The sequence below is a fragment of the Schistocerca nitens genome, chromosome 4 (assembly GCF_023898315.1).
Source record: "Schistocerca nitens isolate TAMUIC-IGC-003100 chromosome 4, iqSchNite1.1, whole genome shotgun sequence".
NCBI lineage: Eukaryota > Metazoa > Arthropoda > Insecta > Orthoptera > Acrididae > Schistocerca > Schistocerca nitens.
In genome coordinates, this window is record NC_064617.1 from 404116828 (window position 1) to 404139477 (window position 22650).

A 22650-nucleotide genomic window follows, 5' to 3' on the forward strand; every position below is an offset into this window, starting at 1 on the left:
TAGTGGTGCTACTCCACGACAACGCACTCCAGAATTTTTGTAGTCTGACAAAAACATTATACAGGAGTCTGGTTGGGTAGTCATTCCACACCTACCGTATACACCTGACCTTGCATCCTCCGATTTTCAGCGTTTCCGCTCTCTATCGAACAACCTTCAATGAACTTCCTTTATGGATGAAAATAAGAGTCGAACAAGGCTGGACGAATTCTTCCCCTAAAAACCCACGTGATTTCTACAGTCGCGGAATCAAACAGTTACTCCAGCGTTGGAAGGCTGTTGTAAATAGCGAAGGAGAATTTATTGTTGATTGCTTAAGTCTCTGTTATGTGTAGATGTTGTGTTTATTAAATTTATTAATAAATACTACGACGTATGCATCAACCAAAAACTAATCATTCCCCTTTTATCAACTACCCGTCCTGTGCAGCCTTTTTCTGACAGAATCTGAAATTACTGTCCATCCACCATAAGGCAGATAAATACAGTTAGACGTGTAGTTTGTGACTAGTGTAAGAAAGCTCGATACTTTGGGATGTCTGTTGCTTTAGTTTGATACACAGAAATGAATCCACCACCCCCCCCCACCCCATAATAAGAATGTTCGTAGTATGCTTTATAAATGTGAAATAGTTCTATTGTGCTAACTTCTATTTGTAATTCGAGCATTATACAAAAATTATCAACGATTCTATTAAAATTATATCATAAAGAGATACCCTCCAACTCTGCGACTACCGATTCATTAGAAGTGCCCCTCGAGTGACTAGTAGTATTAGACTTTCCCTGCAGTGTGTCTCTTCGTAACTGGTTCTTGATCAAACCAGTTACTCTTTTGTTTTGTTTAGTTGCAATTAAAAACTGCAACTAGATATTTAAGATAAAAAATCTTTCTCCTCGTTTTTCGCGATGGTGACAATCCATTTTACTGCTATAATTACGAATTACTCTTTTTCTCTAAATAGCAAATGATCTTTCCACTGACGTTTGCGAAAGTGGCTGTAGTACGTTAAAAAAATAAATGCAAATTCCTTAAGTGGTGTGCCCAGATTAGCGGGTCCTGCCACAATTGGTTTTTGATTCCAGTCACATTCTGCAGAGATTTCACTTATTCAGTCGAAATCAACAACATATTTGTTCGGTTTTTTTTTTTTTTGCTTTATTGTGATTTCATTCCCCTGCCCCATATGGGCAGGGGAGGGCTGTCAGCGGCACAATCCGCCGCTCTTCAGCCGAGAGACACGACAACTAAAACAAAAATAAAATGATACATACATAAGTAGATAAAAAAGGGGAACATAAAACAGAGGAAGGGGAGAAAATGGAGGTAAAAAGACATGGACATGTAGACGTTCATGGGGGACAGTGAAAAAAAAAAGTCACCAGAAAGTTAAAAAAACACAGTTGGCGATTCTTGAAACACAGAGAAGACACTGAATGCGAATGCACAGGTTAAAAGTTGGCCACAGTATTAAAAACACTCCGAAACAACACACTTAAAACCCACGTGGAGCACACACGACGCAGAGTAAAACTACCAGGTGGGACCTGCCGAGGGAAAGGTCAGACAGGATGGAAAAGGAGGGGAGATCATGCGGCAGCTGAGGAAGCGGCGGGATGAAGAGAGGAGGGGCAGCCGTGGGTTCACGAAGAGGCAGGAGACACGTGGGGCGGGATCAACAACATACTGTGTTCCTTGTTTAAAAGTGGATTTCTGTCTCAATGAAGATCCAAGTACTACGTCTGCAAATTGCGTTCCTTTAGCCTGACACGTAGATTACGATGGCGTGCTGAAAAGTAACGTCTCCAAACTCTTTATTCTGTTCTCAGTATCGATTGAGGTATTTCATGTCACGCATATTACTCGATTGACTTGACGACTTCACTGAGGCAAGTCGCAACCGTCTGCCGTTAGAGGGCTCCGAATTGTAGCGCATAACATGGCGGTGTGTAACGTAAATAAGTCGGTACGTGAGTAACAGCGTACTGTAATCTAGTTTCTGAAATCGAAGGGTTCGTTCACACATTAAGCACCCACTCCTTCAACATCGCAATACCAGACTACACACAAGGGGAGTGACATCTGCGGTTATCCAACGCCTGACGTTCGCTATCATCGATCATCCTCAGCAGTCGTGAGCTGGCCCCAACCGATTTTCATCCCTCTCCAAAATTTAAAGCAGAAATTATACGACTTTAATCACCGGCAACTCCAGCGACACATTCGTAATTTGCTCACAGCTAAAACGCCGGGACTGGCGACAGACGTGCACCCGTTTAAATGCTATCCTACCTATAAATTCGTCCAAGTTCTGGTCAGCCTTCCGTCGCCTTACCGGAACTAAACCCTCCCCCTACTATCCTCTTCTCCAGAATGATCATCCCTTCCCTGACACCCTTCGTAAGGCCAATAACTTTGCCTCTTACCCCTCCGATGTCTTCTCCATCCCCGATGATCCCAATTACTCCCTCTTCCCGGATGTCCGCGATCAAACTGACACCTCTGTCCCTCCCCTCGCACCTGGTTTCCAGTACTTGGACAACATGGCACACACGGAACTCAATGCCCCTATCACTACACAGGGTCTCATTGCTACACTCCGCACGAAACGCAACACCGCTCCTAGTCACGATCGAGTCACCTACTGTCACCTTGTAAAGCTCCTGTCTCTTTCCTCTCCACCCTGGCTGGGCTCTACAATGTAGTCCTGTCCACCGGTTACTACCCCGACCTGTGGAAAACCTCCCGTACCCTGATGTTCCTTAAACCTGGTAAACCGCCGTCCACCGTCTCCTCCTACCGTCCCATCAGCCTTACCTCGGTCTTCAGCAAGGTCGTGGAATGTATCCTCACCCGCCGCATCCACCAGCATCTCCGCTAGCACCACCTCCTTCCCGGTACCCAATGTGGCTTTCGGCCGTCCTTCTCTTCCGACAACCTTCTCCTTCACCTCACTCATCTCCTTTCCGAACAGCTTAATTCCCGTCGCTCTGCAATCTTCCTCTCCCTGGACTTCGAACGTGCTTATGACTGCGTATGGCATTCCGGTCTCCTCTTCAAGCTCCAAACCTTCGCTCTTCCCATTAATTACGTTCGTCTGATCGGCTCCTTTCTCTCCCAACGTCCTTCCTACGTCACCATCCATAACACGGATTCCTACACCTTTTTTCCCTCCGCCGGTGTGCCCCAAGGCTCCGTCCTCTCCCCCCTTCTGTACCTTTTATACACGGCGGACATGCCGCCGCCGTTACCCCCCGTCCACCTTCTCCAGTTTGCCGATGACACAGCCTTCCTTGTCCTTGCTCCCAACCTGCAGCGCTCCCAACACCTTCTCCAATGCCATCTTGACCGGTTCATCGCTTGGTGCAACCAGTGGTTACTCAAGGTCAATCCCTCCAAAACACAGGCGATCATTGTAGGCAAAACCACCCCTTCCTTCCGCCTCCTTGATTTCTATCTCACCATCTGTGGCAGTCCTATCACCCTCATCCCCACCCTTAAGTACGTTGGCGTCACCCTCGACCGTCGACTCTCCTGGACCCCCCATCTCCGGACAATCCAAGCCAAGGCACGCTCCCGACTCTGTCTCCTCAAACTCCTTTCCGGCCGTCCGTGGGGTCTGGACCCCTCCACCATACTCCACACCTATAAATCCCTCATCCGCCCTATCCCTTGTTACGCCCATCCGGCCTGCATCTCTGCCCCACCTACCTTTTATAAATCCCTTCAAATCCTTGAACGCCATGCTCTCCGCCTCGCCTATCGCATCCGTCTCTCCTTCCCCACGTGGTTCCTGTACAATCTCATTCCGTTCCCCCACCTCCTCCTTTTCCTTGAAAGGATACGGATTGTGTACACTTCCCGCAAGCTCCATCCTCCTCACCCGGTTGTCTCGCCCATCCTCTCCCACCCCCGCCTGCTGCCTGTATTCCCACGTCCCACCCGGTCTCCATCTCTCCACCCTCCTTACCCTCTCCCAAGGTGGCTTCCGCCAGCTCCCTCTCCCTGATGATGCCCTCCTCCCCTCCATCTACCCCTCCTACCAACTTTGATCCTCCCACCCTCTTTCTGTGTTTGCTCCTTTGAGCACCCTCCCTCCCTTCTCTCCCTCTTCCCTCCCTCTTCCATTTCTCCCCACTCCTCCCCCGGGCTTCCCCTCCCCTGTCCCTCTCCTCCTCCCCCCATCTCCTCAGCCATTGGCATCGTTGTTATCCCCTCTCCCCCACCTCACCCTTATTCACCTCTTGGCAGGTCCCCGGACTCGCACACGCTAAGTGGACATTCGCGCGCCAGAGATCATCGCCATCAGTGTCTCGTGTGTGCCGTCGTGTTTAGTGTTCAGTGTTCACCGTCACACTCCATCGTTCAGCAGTGCCATTGCCATCTTCAGTGTTTGTGCATCGTGTCAACAGTTTGTAGTGTGGATTGTCATCGAGTGTGAACGGCTTCATGTTTATTTATGTGTCTACTGTTTTTTCCCCGCCGTTTTGTTCCAACTCATGTGTCTTCTCTGTTTTTATCATTGTACTATCTTTGGCTGAAGTGCGGCATATTGTGCTGCTGCCAGCCTACCTGTTCTACGGGTTTTACAATCACAATAAAGAAAAAAAAACGACTTTAATTTGATAGTGTTGAAGCGGTGCAAGGAGAGTTTAAGTTGTGGCTGCGTAAACGAAGTCAAACACTATACAGTGACCGTATCAACAAACGTGCATGTCGTTGGGCTAGATGTGTTCATCACCGGGGTGACTATGTTGAGAAATAAATACGTATACATGAAGAATAAAGACGTAGAATCGGAATAAAGTTAGGTTTATTTAAATCATTTAATAATTTTCAGATAAAGGATTCGGAGGCATTACTTTTAAGAGCGCCCTCTTACTTTGGTCAAAATTCTGCTTAAAGCTTTATCTATATTGTCGAATGCGGGCCCTAGAAGGGAGTAGAATACCTATTCGGACTAACATACTTTAGTTTCAGTTAACCTTAGAATATATGGTAGTCAAGAGAATCCTAAATATCACTAAAGAGACAGATGAAAGATGATGACATGATGCAAGAGAAATACGATGTTTCCTATAATCCATTTCGCCATTAACTACTCCACACAACAGCTGTAAGTTCTCGACATGGAACCATGAGGGATATTCCTCAGCGACGTAGAAAAAGTTACTTGGTAGACTATAGGGGCATCCTAGTTTGCAAACAAACAGTAAGGAATAAACAATTAAAATGTAGCCACCTTATGTCACTTTTAAGAACAATAGCGATAGTAGGGAAGGCAGAGAGAGAGTGAGAGAGTGAGACGCCAAGAGGGTGGAGGGGGAGAGGGGGGGGGGGTTGCGCTAAACGCAAACATCGCAAAAACTCAAGCATTTCGAAGAATACACTTTCCCGTCAACTATCAATTTATCAATGAAAACGTCGTACGATTTACATAGTGTAAGCTACATCACAGAATCTATAGTCTTCCGATTTGTTGAGAAGAATTTTGGAGTGCTGATGAAGAGATCTGGTGGGCATTTCTCTGCTCTGCAAAGACTGGAGGGGGTGGATATCTTAAAGGTAGTGAAATTCAAATTTACAATTTCAATAGCATTGCCGCTGAAGTACCCAATCAATGAATCAGAAGGAATAAATTCAGATTCTAGTTCTATTTGTAGATATCTTTAATTGCTTATAGACACGAGTTTTTGTTCTACCATAGCTACACTGACGGACCAATACATTATGACCACTTGCTTAGTGGTGTGGTACTGAACTTCGGAACGAAATACAGCAGTGATAATGCTTACCATAGATTCGACAACACCCCCCCCCCCCCCCCCAATGAACCATGAACCTTGCCGTTGGTGGAGAGGCTTGCGTGCCTGAGCGATACAGATAGCGGTACAGTAGGTGCAATCACAACGGAGGGGTATCTGTTGAGAGGCCAGACAAACGTGTGGTTGCTGAAGAGGGGCAGCAGCCTTTTCAGTAGTTGCAGGGGCAACAGTCTGGATGATTGACTGATCTGGCCTTGTAACACTAACCAAAACGGCCTTGCTGTGCTGGTACTGGGAACGGCTGAAAGCAAGGGTAAAATACAGCCGTATTTTTTCCCGAGGGCATGCAGCTTTAATGTATGGTTAAATGATGATGGCGTCCTCTTGGGTAAAATATTCCGCAGGTAAAACAGTCCCCCATTCGGATCTCCGGGCGGGGACTACTCAAGAGGATGTCGTTATCAGAAGTATGAAAGAGAAATTTATTAACATCGAGTATAGATTTAAGTGTCAGTAAGTCGTTTCTGAAAGTATTTGTATGGAGTGTAGCCATGTATGGAAGTGAAACATGGACGATAAATAGTTTGGACAAGAAGAGAATAGAAGCTATCGAAATGTGGTGCTACAGAATAATGCTGAAGATTGGATGGGTAGATCACATAACTAATGAGGAGGTATTGAATAGAATTGGGGATGAGTTTGTGGTACAACTTGACTAGAAGAAGGGATCGGTTGGTAGGACATGTTCTGAGGCATCAAGGGATCACCAATTTAGTGTTGGAGGGCAGCGTGGAGGGTAAAAATCGTTGAGGGAGACCAAGAGATTAATACACTAAGCATATTCAGAGGGATGTAGGTTGCAGTAGGTACTGGGAGATGAAGAAGCTTGCACAGGATAGAGTAGCATGGAGAGCTGCATCAAACCAGTCTCGGGACTGAAAACCACAACAACAACAGATTCGACAAGTCATAGGTACGTTTCCGAAGGTATGTAGCATTAGATGTCCACATGCAGGTGACGCAATTCCCTTCAACTACGTGCCGATACTTAGCTGGAGCACGGTAGCGTTCCACATGAGTTCCAAAGCGTCCACATCAGGCGCAATTGGTGGACAAGATATCAAAGCGGATTCAATGATCCTTAAACTATTATAGCATGATTCTGGTCTTGATTCGCGGACAGCAATCGTGCTGGAAGATGCCATCGCCATTATGGGTGGCATCAAGCATAGAGTAATGCAGGTGGTTCAAAATAATGTACGTAGCTGCATCTTCGTTTACTACCAAGGGTCCCATGGAAACCCAGGTGAAGGTCCTGTGTTGCATAATTACTTACTCCACTGGCCTATGTCCTTGACCTGATTCATGTTTGGAGCAGCAGTTCGCCTGGATGACCATCGATCGGATGAAACAACCAACGTGATTCATTCAATACTGCAACAAGTTCGCTTTGATCCACGGTAGAGTGGCGATGATTTCGCGACCTTTGCACTCATAATTGATGACGTCTTTCGGTCGACAAGATAACACGTAGGTGTGGTCTGCTGTGGAGTTCATTGTCAAAATATTTGAGATGAGCGGTGTGCTAGGGAACACTTCGTCTTGCTCCTGCACCACCGTCGTTCTCTGTGATGAACTCCGATACAGACAGCGATGTATTTTAGAAACCAGGCCAGCATCCAGCCTCCAGGCTCTGTGGTGAGACGTAGACGTCCAACAAACGCCCTACAATTTGTGGGTTCACGGTCATTTAACTACCTTCCACAGATGTTCATGACTGTACCACCTGAACAGCCGACCACCTTCGCACTTTTCCGAGAAAATTGTTGCTAGCGGTTCGCCATAACACTCTGCTCTGTCTCAGAGTCACTTGTGTCATCCGAACGAATCATCGTTACAAGAATTCCCCATTTGTCTCCGCCTCACTTGTACCCTTTCCTTACCTCACGAGGCGCCCACAGTTTCAAAAGGCGTCAGTGTGTCTCGCGGTCGGCATTGACGATAATGTTTTGGTCATCAGTGTGCCTGCTCTGTTTCCATAGATTTCGGAGGCATGTTTAAGTCAGCCACGTACAGTTTTCAGCTGGTAGGTGGATGTGGTATTATTTTAGTGAACGTCCTTCTTGGATGCTTTTCAGTAATCTATTCAAAGAAACACATATCATACTTACAGATTATCTGAACTTTTTAGACACACTGGTGTTCTCCATAAGAGCTTGATACAACATAAAACCTAAACATTTCTCGACTGCAGAACGATAAAACTGGAAAGATTTATTATGTATTGCGTTACACAGGTGCAGACGACGGAACCGCTCATGCGGCATTGCCCCTGGATGAGCCCCGACAGCTACGACTGGCTGTTCCAGGCTCCAGCCATCGCCGTACTGGCTCTCAACCTCATCTTCCTAGTGATGATCATGTGGGTGAGTGTGCCGCACGTGCTGAGGTAAACTGACCACAGATTCGATAAAGAAAGGAAAGCAAGAGAGATTATGATTTAACGTTCCTTCAGCGACATGGTAAGAGATGGAGCGCAAGCTTCAAATTGGTAGTGACGGGCAACAATACCGAATTCGACATTATTGATGCAAATGTCACAGTGTTTGCCTTCAGAAAGTTTGGAAAACTGCAGAAAACCTAAAGCTTTGCTGAAACTTCTTGATAGATTCAAATTGTGTGGCGGACCGTGACTCGAACTTGGGGCGTTTTCCTGTCGCAGGCAAGTGCTCTTCCAGGAGTGCTTATCTTGCAAGTTGGCAGGAGAACTTCAGTTAATTTAGGAACGTAGGAGACGAAGTACTGGTGAAAGCAAAGCTTTGAGGGCCGGTCGTGAGTCGTGCTTGGGTAGCTCTGTGATACAGCGCTTGTTCGAGAAAGGTAAAGAAGTTTTAATCTCGTTCCGGTACACACTTTTAATCTGCCAGGAAGTATCACATCAGCGCATATTCCACTGCAGAGTGAAACTTTCATTCCTAAAGCTGGGCCAGCCGAGGTGGCCGAGCGGTTCTAGGCGCTACAGTCTGGAACCGAGCGACCGCTACGGTCGCAGGTTCGAATCCTGCCTCGGGCGTGGATGTGTGTGATGTTCTTAGGTTAGTTAGGTTTAAATAGTTCTAAGTTCTAGGGGACTGATGACCTCAGAAGTTTAGTACCATAGTGCTCAGAGCCATTTGAACCATTTTAACCTAAAGCTGGATTGATGAAAGGGGATTTGAACCAACGTCCTGAGGCACCCAAGTTCTTGTGTGTTTTCATTGTGCCACCTCACTCGGTTTTGCGCAGATTGTCGTTTGAAGAATCGATTATGAACAAAGGTATGGTTTCTGTCACAAATATATTTTGTTCAAGAATCAGCGCATCCGTTCGCAGCGTATGTAACAGGTGCATACTACACAGTCACCTAAAATAAGTAAAACCAGGAACACTGATATTCGACTAGTAAGGCACAAACATTTCCATACTACTATGCTACGAATGCCGTCCTCGTGTTACGTCCAACAAACGTCTCATATGGACATACACCGCTGGACATTAATACTGAAACATCACGAAGGATATCAAAGAACGAAATTTTACTTATTGTGTGTGTGTTATAGGAAAAAATACATGATTAAATTTATTGGTGGTTTCTACGTTGAGGTAGTATGGCAGTGACTGGTTTGGGAACGGTAAGATGGCGGTAAATGTTAAATAACATTTTGTTTAGTTTAACATGAGCCAATTTGAATTTATCCTTTCGTATTAATAACATCAAAAGAACACAGTGACTCAAAATTTACATGTTAAATACTACACTAGGCTCAGTTGATAAAACTTCATAGATTAACCCAGAGGCCAATCTCATCATAAAGGGAAGGTCTGGTATTCACATACAGCTATTACCTAGATTCCATTCTTTACATCCACATAACAGCAATAAAAGCGTCATTTAAACACACACATTGCCGGCCGCGGTGGTCTAGCGGTTCTGGCGCTGCAGTTCGGAACCGCGGGACTGCTACGGTCGCAGGTTCGAATCCTGCCTCGGGCATGGATGTGTGTGATGTCCTTAGGTTAGTTAGGTTTAAGTAGTTCTAAGTTCTAGGGGAGTTATGACCTAAGATGTTGAGTCCCATAGTGCTCAGAGCCATTTGAACCATTTTTTTAAACACACATTAGAGACGGCGTACTAAATTTCTCAGATACCCTTTAGATACTCCGCCAGAGGAAAATAGAAAACTTAATCAGGTATACGCTGAAATTTTTTCGGCCAATACTAATTCTTAGTCTTCGATATTTATCGTAGCGACCACCTAAACTTTACACAAAACAATGAATGCACAGTATCTGATTTACACACTTTTACAATATAAGTCGTCTCATGCAGTTTCGTCAGCCTCTGGTCTGGTTAGCCATGCACCCAGTCTTTTGCTTCTCGAAGCGTGCAATAGTGCTCACATCCCTTGCCCAGTTCAGTCAAAGAATAGTAATCAAATAAATTCAGAGGCTCTGTTGAGCATAAATAACATCCAACCTTAAACACAGAAGGCAACCATTACACATCAGTACTCAACAGAATTTGGTTAATTAATTCAATAACTAAAGAAGTGGCCCAAACCAAAACATTCTCCGCAATAACTTTAAATATTTACCAATTATAGCCCACTTTTAGCAGTTCACATTTGCTAATAATTACGCTTTTAGTGACTCTGAACGAAGTACCTCAAAGCATGCTTCCGGTAGCGTTGATTATGGCCCTGAGCTGAAAAGAAATGGCAGCATGAAAGTAGAAGGATAGAGTAGCTGAACGAAATGGGAGACAATAAAGAGATAAGAAGGTTCTATGAAAGAACACGAGATGTGAAGAAAGGATTCCAACCTCGAGCAGTTTTCTGTAAGGATAAGGGCGGAAATTTAATTGGAGATAAAAGCAAAGTCCTAGAAAGGTGGCAAAAGTATTTTACCGAACTGCTTGACGGGAAAGAAGGGGATAAAGAAGAGGGAAGAGGGAACCGTAATTAAGAATGAAATGGAACAGGACTCAGAATTTGAATTAGCGTTAGATGTAGAGGATAGGGAAGAGGAAGCAGTACCTGAGCTAGAGGAGGTGAAGAATGCTATCAAGAGCCTAAAAAATAATAAAGCAGCAGGAGAAGACGGCATAGACTCCGAATCATTAAAATATGGGAGAAAGAAAATGGAGAAGGCAGTCCATGAATTGATAAAGGAAATATGGATAAATGAGGAAATGCCTAAGGATTGGAACGTGGGAATTATCTGCCTGTTACATAAAAAATTCGACAAGTCAGAATGTAGCCATTATCGTGGACGTAAAATATAAGATATTTAGCAAAATGTTAGCCTCCAGACTTGAAGGGATGACAGAAGGGATATTGGGGGACTATCAGGCTGGATTTAGGAGGAACAGATCCACGATAGATCAGATATTTTTATTAAGACAAGTTCTTGAGAAATTGTATGAGTATGTCAAGCAACTCCATCAGTTGTACATTGATTTTAAGCAAGCGTACGATAGCCTACACAGTTAGAAAATTATACAGATCATGAAAGAATTTAGAATCCTACTAAACCTGGTCAATTTAACAGAAATGACAATGAAAGCAACAGTGTGTAATGTAAGCATAGAGCAAGAACTGTCTGCTGAATTCCAAGTACAGAGGGAGCTACGACAGGGAGATGTGATCTCTACACTGCTATTTAATTTAGTTTTAGAAAAGGTGATGGGGAAAATGCCGATAAACCCAGGAGGAACAATAATTAATTTCCAAGTTCAAGTGGTAGCATATGCAGATGACGTAGTATTAATGACAAGGAATGTAGGGGCACTAAAGGGGAACTACGATAGGTTTGAAGAAGCAGCAGGAGAAGTAGGTTTAGAAGTAAACATAAACAAACAAAGTACATGGTGATGGACGAGCCCAATGTAAACGGACAAAAGGAATTCAATAGTAATGAATGGGAAAGAATATGAAAGAGTGAAAACATTTAAATATTTAGGTTCTGTAATAACGGAGGACAGTAAAGTAACAGTAGGAATTCAAGAAAGGATAGCGAGTTGAAATCGTTGCTATTTTGCCTTGCGGAATGTATTTAATTCCAGGAATTTTAGTAGCAATACAAAAATCTAAATATACACGATCATATTAAGACCTTTAGTAATATATGGATCAGAAGGCTGGGTATTGACATTAAAGGAGGAGAACTAGTTATTGAGATGGGAAAGAAAGATAATGAGAAGGATTTTTGGAGCAGTGAGAGAGGAAGATGGCTGGAGAGTAGGGACAAATGTAGAACTAGAAACACTTTTGGGCTGATGGATATTGTTGTTAAAATTAAACATGGAAGAATAAGAGGGCAGGATATGTACAGAGAATGCCTGAAACTCGGAGTGTTAAGAAAGTTTTCATGGGAAAACCTGACGGGAGAAGGAGAAGAGGTACACCCAGGAAAAGGTGGCTGAACGATATGGAAGAAGATCTAAAGGCGAAGGGAATAAGGAACTGTAGAAGGAAGGAGATGGACAAAGAAGAATGGAGACAGGTGATACAAGAGGCCAAGGTTCTTCACGGACTGTAGAGCCAACCAAGAAGAAGAAGACCACTGAGCTGAACAAAACAGAAGTGTCAAGACAGGCACACGGACAAGAAGATGATAATTAACACAAACGTACCCAAATCCGTGAGGAACAAACACCACCACGTGGCAGATCTCGCAACGGCGTCAAACAGGAATGAATACCCCCTATTAATTATAATAATCTTCTTCGTACTGCAACCATAAAACCTGTAATACACTGAACAGGCAGTTATGGTGAGCTCATATTATGGCTAGTGTCACGCGAAATATTTACTTAACTAAACGGCGTAGCAGTTATTAATTCACGAGCAGTTCACGAATACGACACACTAACGAGTAAGGGACCTGCTAACTGCATACACAAAATGGCAAACAAGCAGTCCGCCATTCGCGTTGTAATTGAACCCAAGGTTCAAATCGTGTACTCTTATGTAGAACGAAAGAAATTACATCCGGCGCGAAAGGCACCACACTGTTCAACGGGCACGACGACTAGAGATCATCCCCTTTACGCAATGCTTACTACTCGGAGCTTAACGCCACTGACATTCACTTGCCAGCCTTAGCTAGAGAAGTAAAGCTTAACAACACCAGATAAATTAACGATCCTGACTGATTTACCAGCAGCGCTTCACTTAAACATACAAAGATCTATGAAGTTGCACAAATGACTTCAGCTCAGTCTTGATCAATATATGCTGGGCACACGGCCTGACTAATTAAATCCGTAACCTAATCGAGTGGCACACAGTCACTCATCACTATTCTGACCGTGTTCTCGATACTGAACGGAGTGCAGATTCCTCAACGTTTGTCGCTGCATTTACGGCCTCACGTATGAAAGTCAACTGGCGACTGGCCCCGGCAACAGAGACACCACACAGCAGCGTCGCCAGGTTCCTTGCCAAACCCGGCCTGCTCTAAGACAACACCGTGCTGCAGCACACTCAGTCTACGAGCGACGCCAGTTATTATTTTTTGGGTTTGACTTCTCTCGAATCCGCTCAATATGTCTCTAAATACTCGTCTGCTCACTGGCTACTACTACCCTCTCCCGGCGTAAGTACCACCTTTGGTAGTTACATGCGCACGGCACAGGGATAAGTGAGAAATCAGTATGCAGAGCTGACAACTGCGGAAACTGCGGTGGCTCTAACTATGTTTCGATCTCAAATGATGTGTACATCATTGTATGCTGCTTCAACTTCATGCCAAAGTTCATCAAACGTAGTGGAATGCCGGTAGTGGCAAACCAGTTCCTCATCACCCCCCATGACTAAATGTTTTCAGTGGGTAATAGTTCTGGAGAATGTGTGATCCAGGACAATGACCTAACACCCTCTCTATCGAGGTACGTCAGGACAGCATAGCCAAAACTCGGTCTTTCACTCGCTTCTTGCAAGATAAAGTCACGGAGTCCTGAAAGATTGGGCTCAGGTGCTATCCTTAACACGTCTAAAAGTTAACGACTGCTTTCCAAATTATCGGTTCTGCAAATAAGAGGTAGAACAACGACTTGTAAACATGAGTATTAAACACATAACTCTAATTATGTTTTACCAGCGTCATTGACGCTGTACAGGTTCCCAACACCTATCCTGACTTCATGCAGAGGTGTCTCGGCTCGTCTCTCTGTAGTGTAGTTGCAACGTTTCGACGAACTTCCTACTCGTCATCTTCAGGTGATGTGTCCGGTTCAATTCCAGTTCTGTTGCTTTATAGCAGCTGGGTCACAGATTCTGTCGACGGTGCAACTGGTGGGCCAATCGCGTGTCCCTGGAAGAAGTATCGCTACTGGTTGGGAGTGCTGCTGCCTGACCAGACGGGCACTGGCCACGAAATCTCCTCCGGTGGCAAGCGACAGGCCTTGCCATTTGACTCTCAACACAGGAGTTTGTAATTCAGTTGCTGTAAAGGAACAGAACTGGACATAAACTCGACAATTAACCTGAAGATAACGAGTAGGAGATCGTCGAAGCGTTGCAACAACACAATACCGCGACTCGGCTGATAACAAGAGAAGTTATCATCAAAGGAATGCGCCAAGAATACCTGCATTCCCATTACACCCGTTAACTGATTTATGCTAAGTCATTGGCTGGGCTATTGTGCACGGCCGGGTGAACGATGACTGATCTCTCGGGCGCCTGTCATATGCGGCCGCTTGGATGCTACATGGCGTTCAGTGTGCCCCCCCCCCCCCCCCCCCCCCCGCCCCTGGCAGTGCTGCGCAACAATTAATTAGCTTGAATGTGATTTATGAATGATAAATCCCTTGCATAAGCTTCCTTTATACATAATGTAGATGTCGCTACTTCTTACCAATTTTTTGTGATCGAACTCAAATAATAATCACTTGCCTATCCAAACATGTACTACGCAGATTTGCTGTTCGTTCCATGCAGCCTCCATAAATGTGTTGAATTTTAATGACTAGCGTTTTACTTGGGCTACTTGTTGTACTGTGTGTCCTTCCGGTTTTCATCCTGTGAAGCTTGTTTATTGTCACAGATGTTGTAAATGTGTCCATATAGCTGTGTTCAGGGACGTGTATTGCTCCCCAGAATGATCGTCTTCTGCCCTACGACTCTGAATTTCCGTTAGTAGCGACATGTATTGAGGCGACAAAACTCATAGGACACCCCCTAATATCGTGTTGGATCTGTCCTTAAACGGCATAGTACAAGAAATCGACGTGGCATGGACTCAACAATCGCTGGATGTCCCCTGCAAAAATTATTGCCATGCTGCCTCTTTAACCGCCCGTAACTGCGAAAGTGCTGCCGGTGCAGGATGTTGTGCACGAACTGACCTCTCAGTTATGTACCGTGGGATTCATGTGGGGCAATGTGGGTTGCCCTATCATTCGCTCGATATGTCTAGAATATTCTTCAATCCAATCACGGATAGTTATGGCCTGGTGACATGGCTTCGTTGTTTGGGAACATGAAGTCCGTGACTGGCTGTAGATGGCGTCCCGGTAGCAGAACATAAGCATTTCCAGTCAATAATCTGTTCAGCTGCACAAGAGGACGCAGTCCATTCCATGCAAACACAGCCCACACTGTTGTGGAGCCACCACCTGCTTGCGAAGTGCCTGCTGACAACTTGGGTCCACGGCTTCGTCGGATCTGCGTCACACTCGAATCTTATCAACTGAAATCTGGACTTATGTGACCAGGTCGTGGTTCTCCAGTCATCTAGGGTTCAACGGATATGGTCACGACGCCTGGAGAGGCACTGCAGGCGGTGACGTGCTGATAACAACGGCACTTGGGCCTGCCATACTCGATTAACGCCAGATTTCGCCGTACCATCCTAACGGATACGTTCGTCATACGTCCCACATTGATTTCTGCAGTTATTTCACGCAGTGTTGCTTTTCTGGTAGCACTGACAACTCTACACAAATACTGCTGCTCTCCGCTATTAAGTGAAGGCTCTTGGCCACTGCGTTGTCCGGATGAGAGGTAACGTCTGAAATTTAAAATTGAAACAAATGAGCCCTCGGTCACTATTATTTTTAAGTCTTATTGACCAGGATTGGACACTTCTAAGAGCGTCTTCTTCAGAATTAAAACAATTAAAATGGCCTGATGAAGGCACTCTTAGAAGTATTGCAACCTGGTCAATAAGACTAAAAAAGAATAGTGACCGAGGGCTCATTTGTTTCAATTTTAATTTGAAAACGGTCACAGAACCGAGCAGCCATGTTTAAAACTTCGTCTGAAATTTTGTATTCTCGGTACACCCATAGCACTGTGGCGCTCAGAATATAGAATTCCCCACCGATTTCCGAAATGGAATGTCCCGTGAGTCTAGGTCCAACTACCATCCTGTGTTCAATCTATGTTGATTCCTGTCGCCTGCAACCTTTTAACATGAATCACCAGAGTACAAAAGACAGTTCCGCCAATGTACTGTCCTTTTGTAGTGTTTGCGATACTACCACCTTTTGTCTATGTGTATATCGCTAGCCCATGAATTTCGTAAACTCAGTGTATTGTTTGCCGACGATGGGAACACTCAGTGCCTCCACTAGGAGCGCTACAATGGGCACCGTCATTCAAGAATAATTAAATTTAGGAGATGAAAATCTCATTTGACCATTGACCTCTGTGTATTAGGTGCGAACAAGTGTGGGGGATCACTCAGTTTTGTCAGCACAGCAAGAACAAAGAAAGATCTATGAGACTTTGCGGCATCAGTGGTTAGGAAACTACTTGATTATTTACGCGAAAGGTTGCCTTTCGTGGTATAACACTACCATACTGGAAATCATTATTGAGTTATTAAACGACTTAGTAAAAGTTATCGACGTTCAAATACTGCAGAAGTGCAGTTCGTAATTTAGCAGAATGTCGTGCCTGAGAAGTTGAGATTACAACGCCGACGGCACAGCGTCGTGATGAAGGGAGAAATTAGTTTCAGAATCTGAGTGGGACGTGCTCTGTATTCAGGAGTACGCAGTCTGTTTGATATTCAGGCTGGATGTGCCCATTTAGGTGGCTACAAAGGCGCTCTATTAGGAACTCACTCACTGTGTAGCAAAGGCACCGCAAGTGTCCTACACAACATTGAAATTTGGTTGATATTAAGTCCTGTAATAAAGAAACAAAGTATACCAGCAGTAAATTAGCAAGTTCGAATATTACCTTTTTATCGAAAGTGGCACTGAACGTTGTTTTACAATTTCCAAGTTTTGATCTGGTGATGACAACAGAGGAAGTATAGTTGTAGATGAAGAAATATACTAAGCCTTTTAGACAACTTTCTTCACAAAAATACTTTTCACGAGTACTGCTTTTCGTCTGTAAAAATACTTTCTTCATTTCCGACATTCTTTCATTTCAGATTTGCAAATATATACATCTTATCAGGTTTTTAAACCCTTTGTGACAGTTTCTCGTTGCCATAAATAGCCGAAGTAGATCTCTTTTAATTATGACTCCAAACAACACGTTCCCCTGCCTGAAGACTATCTTCAGTAGTCCAAATAATTCTCAAATAATCTCTCACAAGTTACATTCTATCACATATTAGTTGTCTGTAATAGTGCAACGGCCAGAAGCTAGGTTGAGGGGTGGTGTGGGGCTGGATTACCTAATGAACTCATAACACTGCGAAACACATTTATTGCAAATGAATTTGCCCAGAGGATGAACGGGCTGTTAATTATAACGTTAATTGAGCATGTCCGCAATGAACATAAACAAGCATGCAATGCAGCTGAAAACTTAATTGCAACTTCTTATTTAAATCTTTAAACGTTCAATTCCCTTGAACTCCATAAAAAAAACTGCGGCTGCTAGCCAAAGAGCTCTTACAATGACAAAAATTACTTCTGGTCGCAAACAAAGAGTTGGCCTCTATCGATATATGAGGCAAATAGGAAAGTCGCGCAAAGGTAAATAGTACTGCCGCGCCACTGCTCCGAATGTCATAGGGGAAAGGAAACAATTGTAAAAAGTAACATCGGACATTTGACAGACATAACAACCTTTCAGCAAAGTATGCAAGTAAGTAAAAAATGAATTACAGCAATCTGAAGGTTAGCTACACTCTATGAATTACACAGTGGTTTCTGTCACTGAAAATTCGTGTAGAGACAGAAATACAACATGTCATGTTATCGCTGTGTAACAGGTCTGATACTCTATCAGAAAAGGAACACCGTTTAAATCAAGGCATGACCTCAGTACAGTAAGTGAAGACAAACACTTCGAGATATGAGCCATTAAATTAAACAGGATTTACATCACCAACAAATTAATGGTACTGGGAGTATGTCGATCACCCAGTGACATTGTGAGCACTTTTCACAATAATTGTCCCTGTTCTGCGCTCGTAGGTACCATACCGCGCCATTTACACGTCTTTCCCGGCGCTTGGGGGTCACAGCACCAAGTTACGACACCTGAAGATGGGCTTATGAAAGCCCGAAACCGCTCGTGTGATAATAAAGGTACAACTGTAGCGGAATTTTCAATCTCTGCTATAATGCGCAGTTGTGGATGTTCCTCCATCTTGATTGTTTGTACTTTTAATGCAGATTATTCCTCCTCCCACCCTGCCCCCTCCCCTCATCACCTCTTAAAACCTCGTCTCCCTCTTTTAGTTCCTTTTACAATATCTTAGTGCTTTCAATAAATTATACTTTAGTCAGAAAGAATTGTTATTTGCGTGGAAACAATAATGGTTCAAATGGCTCTGAGCACTATGGGACTCAACTGCTGAGGTCATTAGTCCCCTAGAACTTAGAACTAGTTAAACCTAACTAACCTAAGGACATCACAAACATCCATGCCCGAGGCAGGATTCGAACCTGCGACCGTAGCGGTCTTGCGGTTCCAGACTGCAGCGCCTTTAACCGCACGGCCACTTCGGCCGGCGTGGAAACAATATCCCAGTCGCAGAACCACAGACTGGTCTTATATTTACTTTTAAAATGTTAACTTTAATCCCATTCTCCTTCACCCACCCTTTCGTTTCCCACCCTCTTTTCATTCTTTACTTTTAATTTTCCTAATTTATCGTGTGTATAGTTCCTGCATATGATTAGTTATATGGTTATATCTAATTATGTGGGACTATCTCGGGTTCCTGTGAAACACTGAAATATGTCATGTTGTTCAATTATCAGTTCATCATTCCTCTATCATTAATTTTCACTGGTTTTCTATAACTGCAGTTTTGGATGATTAAACTGATATTTGGCGGAGGGGGAGCTTAATTTAGGTAAGAAATCTGAATGGTTACTATATACTACGCTAATATTGATGTATGGTATTTTCAGCGCTGCGTCTTCGCAGTATTTTTTTTTTTTTCATTTTCCTACCTTTGTGGAAGTAATCCATCTGATCCTAAGTTTTGCTATTAGTGACAGAGTGGTAATGTATGGATGCTGCCTATTCTACGAAAGTAACTGCTGCAGTCCACAACAGATATTTCAACATTTTGTAAAATACACTGACCGAAGGAAAATTGCAACAGCACGAAGGAATTGTGCGACATAAACGAAAGTTGGTAGGTGTGTTTTTACATCTGAAAGATGGTAACTGTTGAAGTTTCGCGCATGTCGCATAACAGTGGTGCTAGTAGGGCGACTAGGAGAATACAAATCACATTTACTTTAAATACACTCTATAACGGCCGAGAACGTTGGTTACCTTTGAGATCGGACGTGATGAGCTGACGTTAGTAAGAATGCCTTTAAACCGACAAAGACACCTTTATCTTCACCTCACTGAGTTTGAACGAGGTCGTGAAACAGGGCTACAAGAAGCTGAATTTTCCTTCCGCGAGATTTCAGAAGTACTTTGTAGGAATGTAACCACTGTACATAATTGCTGGAAAAGGGTGGTCACGAGATTGTACGGCCACAAGAAGATCAGTCTGCTGGCACTACCGAGAGGGAAGACCATCGTGTTCGGCGTATGGTTCTCGCGCTTCGCACTGCATCTGCAGCAGCAATTTGATCATCAGTTGGCATCACAGTGACACAACGAACTGTTATAAATCGGTTACTTCAACGACAGCTCCGAGCGGGAAACCTGTAGCCTACATTCCACTGATTCCAAACCACCGACATTTGCGACTTCAGTGGCATCAAGCGAGAGCTCATTGGAACGAAGTGTGGAGGTCTGTATGTTTTACGAGGGCAGTTCAATAAGTAATGCAACACATTTTTTTTCTCGGCCAATTTTGGTTGAAAAAACCGGAAATTTCTTGTGGAATATTTTCAAACATTCCCGCTTCGTCTCGTATAGTTTCATTGACTTCCGACAGGTGGCAGCGCTGTACGGAGCTGTTAAAATGGCGTCTGTAACGGATGTGCGTTGCAAACAACGGGCAGTGATCGAGTTTCTTTTGGCGGAAAACCAGGGCATCTCAGATATTCATAGGCGCTTGCAGAATGTCTACGGTGATCTAGCAGTGGACAAAAGCACGGTGAGTCGTTGGGCAAAGCGTGTGTCATCATCGCCGCAAGGTCAAGCAAGACTGTCTGATCTCCCGCGTGCGGGCCGGCCGTGCACAGCTGTGACTCCTGCAATGGCGGAGCGTGCGAACACACTCGTTCGAGATGATCGATGGATCACCATCAAACAACTCAGTGCTCAACTTGACATCTCTGTTGGTAGTGCTGTCACAATTGTTCACCAGTTGGGATATTCAAAGGTTTGTTCCCGCTGGGTCCCTCGTTGTCTAACCGAACACCATAAAGAGCAAAGGAGAACCATCTGTGCGGAATTGCTTGCTCGTCATGTGGCTGAGGGTGTCAGTTTCTTGTCAAAGATTGTTACACGCCACTCCCCTACCAAGAAAAAGTTTAAAGCCATACCCTCAGCCGGTAAAGTCATGGTTACAGTCTTCTGGGACGCTGAAGGGGTTATTCTGTTCGATGTCCTTCCCCATGGTCAAACGATCAACTCTGAAGTGCATTATGCTACTCTTCAGAAATTGAAGAAACGACTTCAGCGTGTTTGTAGGCACAAAAATCTGAACGAACTTCTCCTTCTTCATGACAATGCAAGACCTCACACAGGTCTTCGGACACGAGAGGAGCTCACAAAAATTCAGTGGACTGTTCTTCCTCATGCACCCTATAGCCCCGATCTCGCACCGTCGGATTTCCATATGTTTGGCCCAATGAAGGACGCAATCCGTGGGAGGCACTACGAGGATGATGAAGAAGTTATTGATGCAGTACGACGTTGGCTCCGACATCGACCAGTGGAATGGTACCGTGCAGGCATACAGGCCCTCATTTCAAGGTGGCGTAAGGCCGTAGCATTGAATGGAGATTACATTGAAAAATAGTGTTGTGTAGCTAAAAGATTGGGGAATAACCTGGTGTATTTCAATGCTGAATAAAACAACCCCTGTTTCAGAAAAAAATATGTTGCATTACTTATTGAACTGCCCTCGTATAATGAAAGCTTGTACTGACCGACCAAGTGTAACAGACGTGGAACTCCATGTCGCAAACTGACATCCGGCACTTGTGCAACACAATGCATTCACGTATGCGACCTTGCATCCAACATTCTTGCTGTTACACCAGGTTTTAATGCAACAGTATTTAACATTTTCAGTGGCTCACCTTGCACTTACATGAACCTATGATCTTGCAATGTAAATCACTCAGATACATTATCTAGATAATTGTTTTCTGTAAATGTTATTACATTAACTATTTTTTGGTCTAGCTATTTTTTTCCGCCAGTGCATTGTACAGGGTGTTCGCTTTAACTTGAGACACCTGACTATCTCGACAATGAGGAATCGTACGTAAGAATTTTCTGTGAAATTTAGTGAAGGCTATGCCTAGCTGTGCTGCAAATGGCCACCTTCTAACCATCTCTCTCGAGTGGGCGGGATCAACTACGTATTTTCAAATGGGAGCCCTCATTTTTCCAGAAGGAGATTTCCACTCTGCAGCGGAGTGTGCGCTGATATGAAACTTCCTGGCAGATTAAAACTGTGTGCCATGAGTTCGAGTCTCGGTCGGGCACACAGTTTTAATCTGCCAGGAAGTTCCCTCATTTTTGTTGCATAATCGTATTCTGCTCCCAAGAAATACTTACAGTTTACTTAAACAATTGTTTCCCATTCGTGGAAGATGGAGTTGTAATCGAAAAGTATCAGGCGTGCTTATGTTTGCAATTAAGAAACAACGAATTTGATTTCGTACTTCATTTATGATGTAAATGTATACCTTTGTGTTCTAACGGTTGATATTGATGCCCACACATTATTTGAGTGATGCAAATGTGATTGTACAGTACAAATAATGTAGATAGACACAATTTTTTGGGACTTGTCCCAGGAAAAGAGTGCTCTAGTAATATTATAATTTATTTAGTAAACACAGTGGTGGTCACATATGAGTTGTTACTTTTTTATTTTGATGACCTGTTTCGATTTACTATCGAGAACATCATCAGATCTACATTCTGTGAAGAGGAATAAAACATATTGCTTTAGTTACAATCGAAATGAACATTAACATACAATAGTGTATTAAAAAAGCGCGGAATTATTTACCCTTGGTGATAATAGGAATAGATGGTGTGGAGCAAGCGCGTCAGTGCTGGCGTGGAGAACACTGCTAAATACGGCTCGGCTGCCGGTAGTTGCATAGTGGGAGCCCCTCCAATTCTCTCCGGCATAAAATCATTGGTAGCCAATGGCGGTCAGAATTGCTTACGTTGTGTGGAGAACAAGTATTAGATGCATAATTATCAGGAGTTCGGTCTATGAGGAAAAAGAACGAACAATATTTCGATTTTATAAACAATCCAT

At 44.0% G+C, this 22650-nt stretch overlaps 1 protein-coding gene across 1 annotated transcript in view; it reads left to right on the plus strand.

Annotated features, from left to right (window-relative positions):
- The window catches only part of LOC126252343 (diuretic hormone receptor-like), a 263050-nt gene that overhangs the window by 176492 nt on the left and 63908 nt on the right, over window positions 1-22650 (plus strand). The window contains exon 8 of the mRNA XM_049953232.1: window positions 8064-8192. Within this exon, the coding sequence (XP_049809189.1) occupies window positions 8064-8192 (129 nt within the window). The remainder of the gene's footprint in view (window positions 1-8063; window positions 8193-22650) is intronic.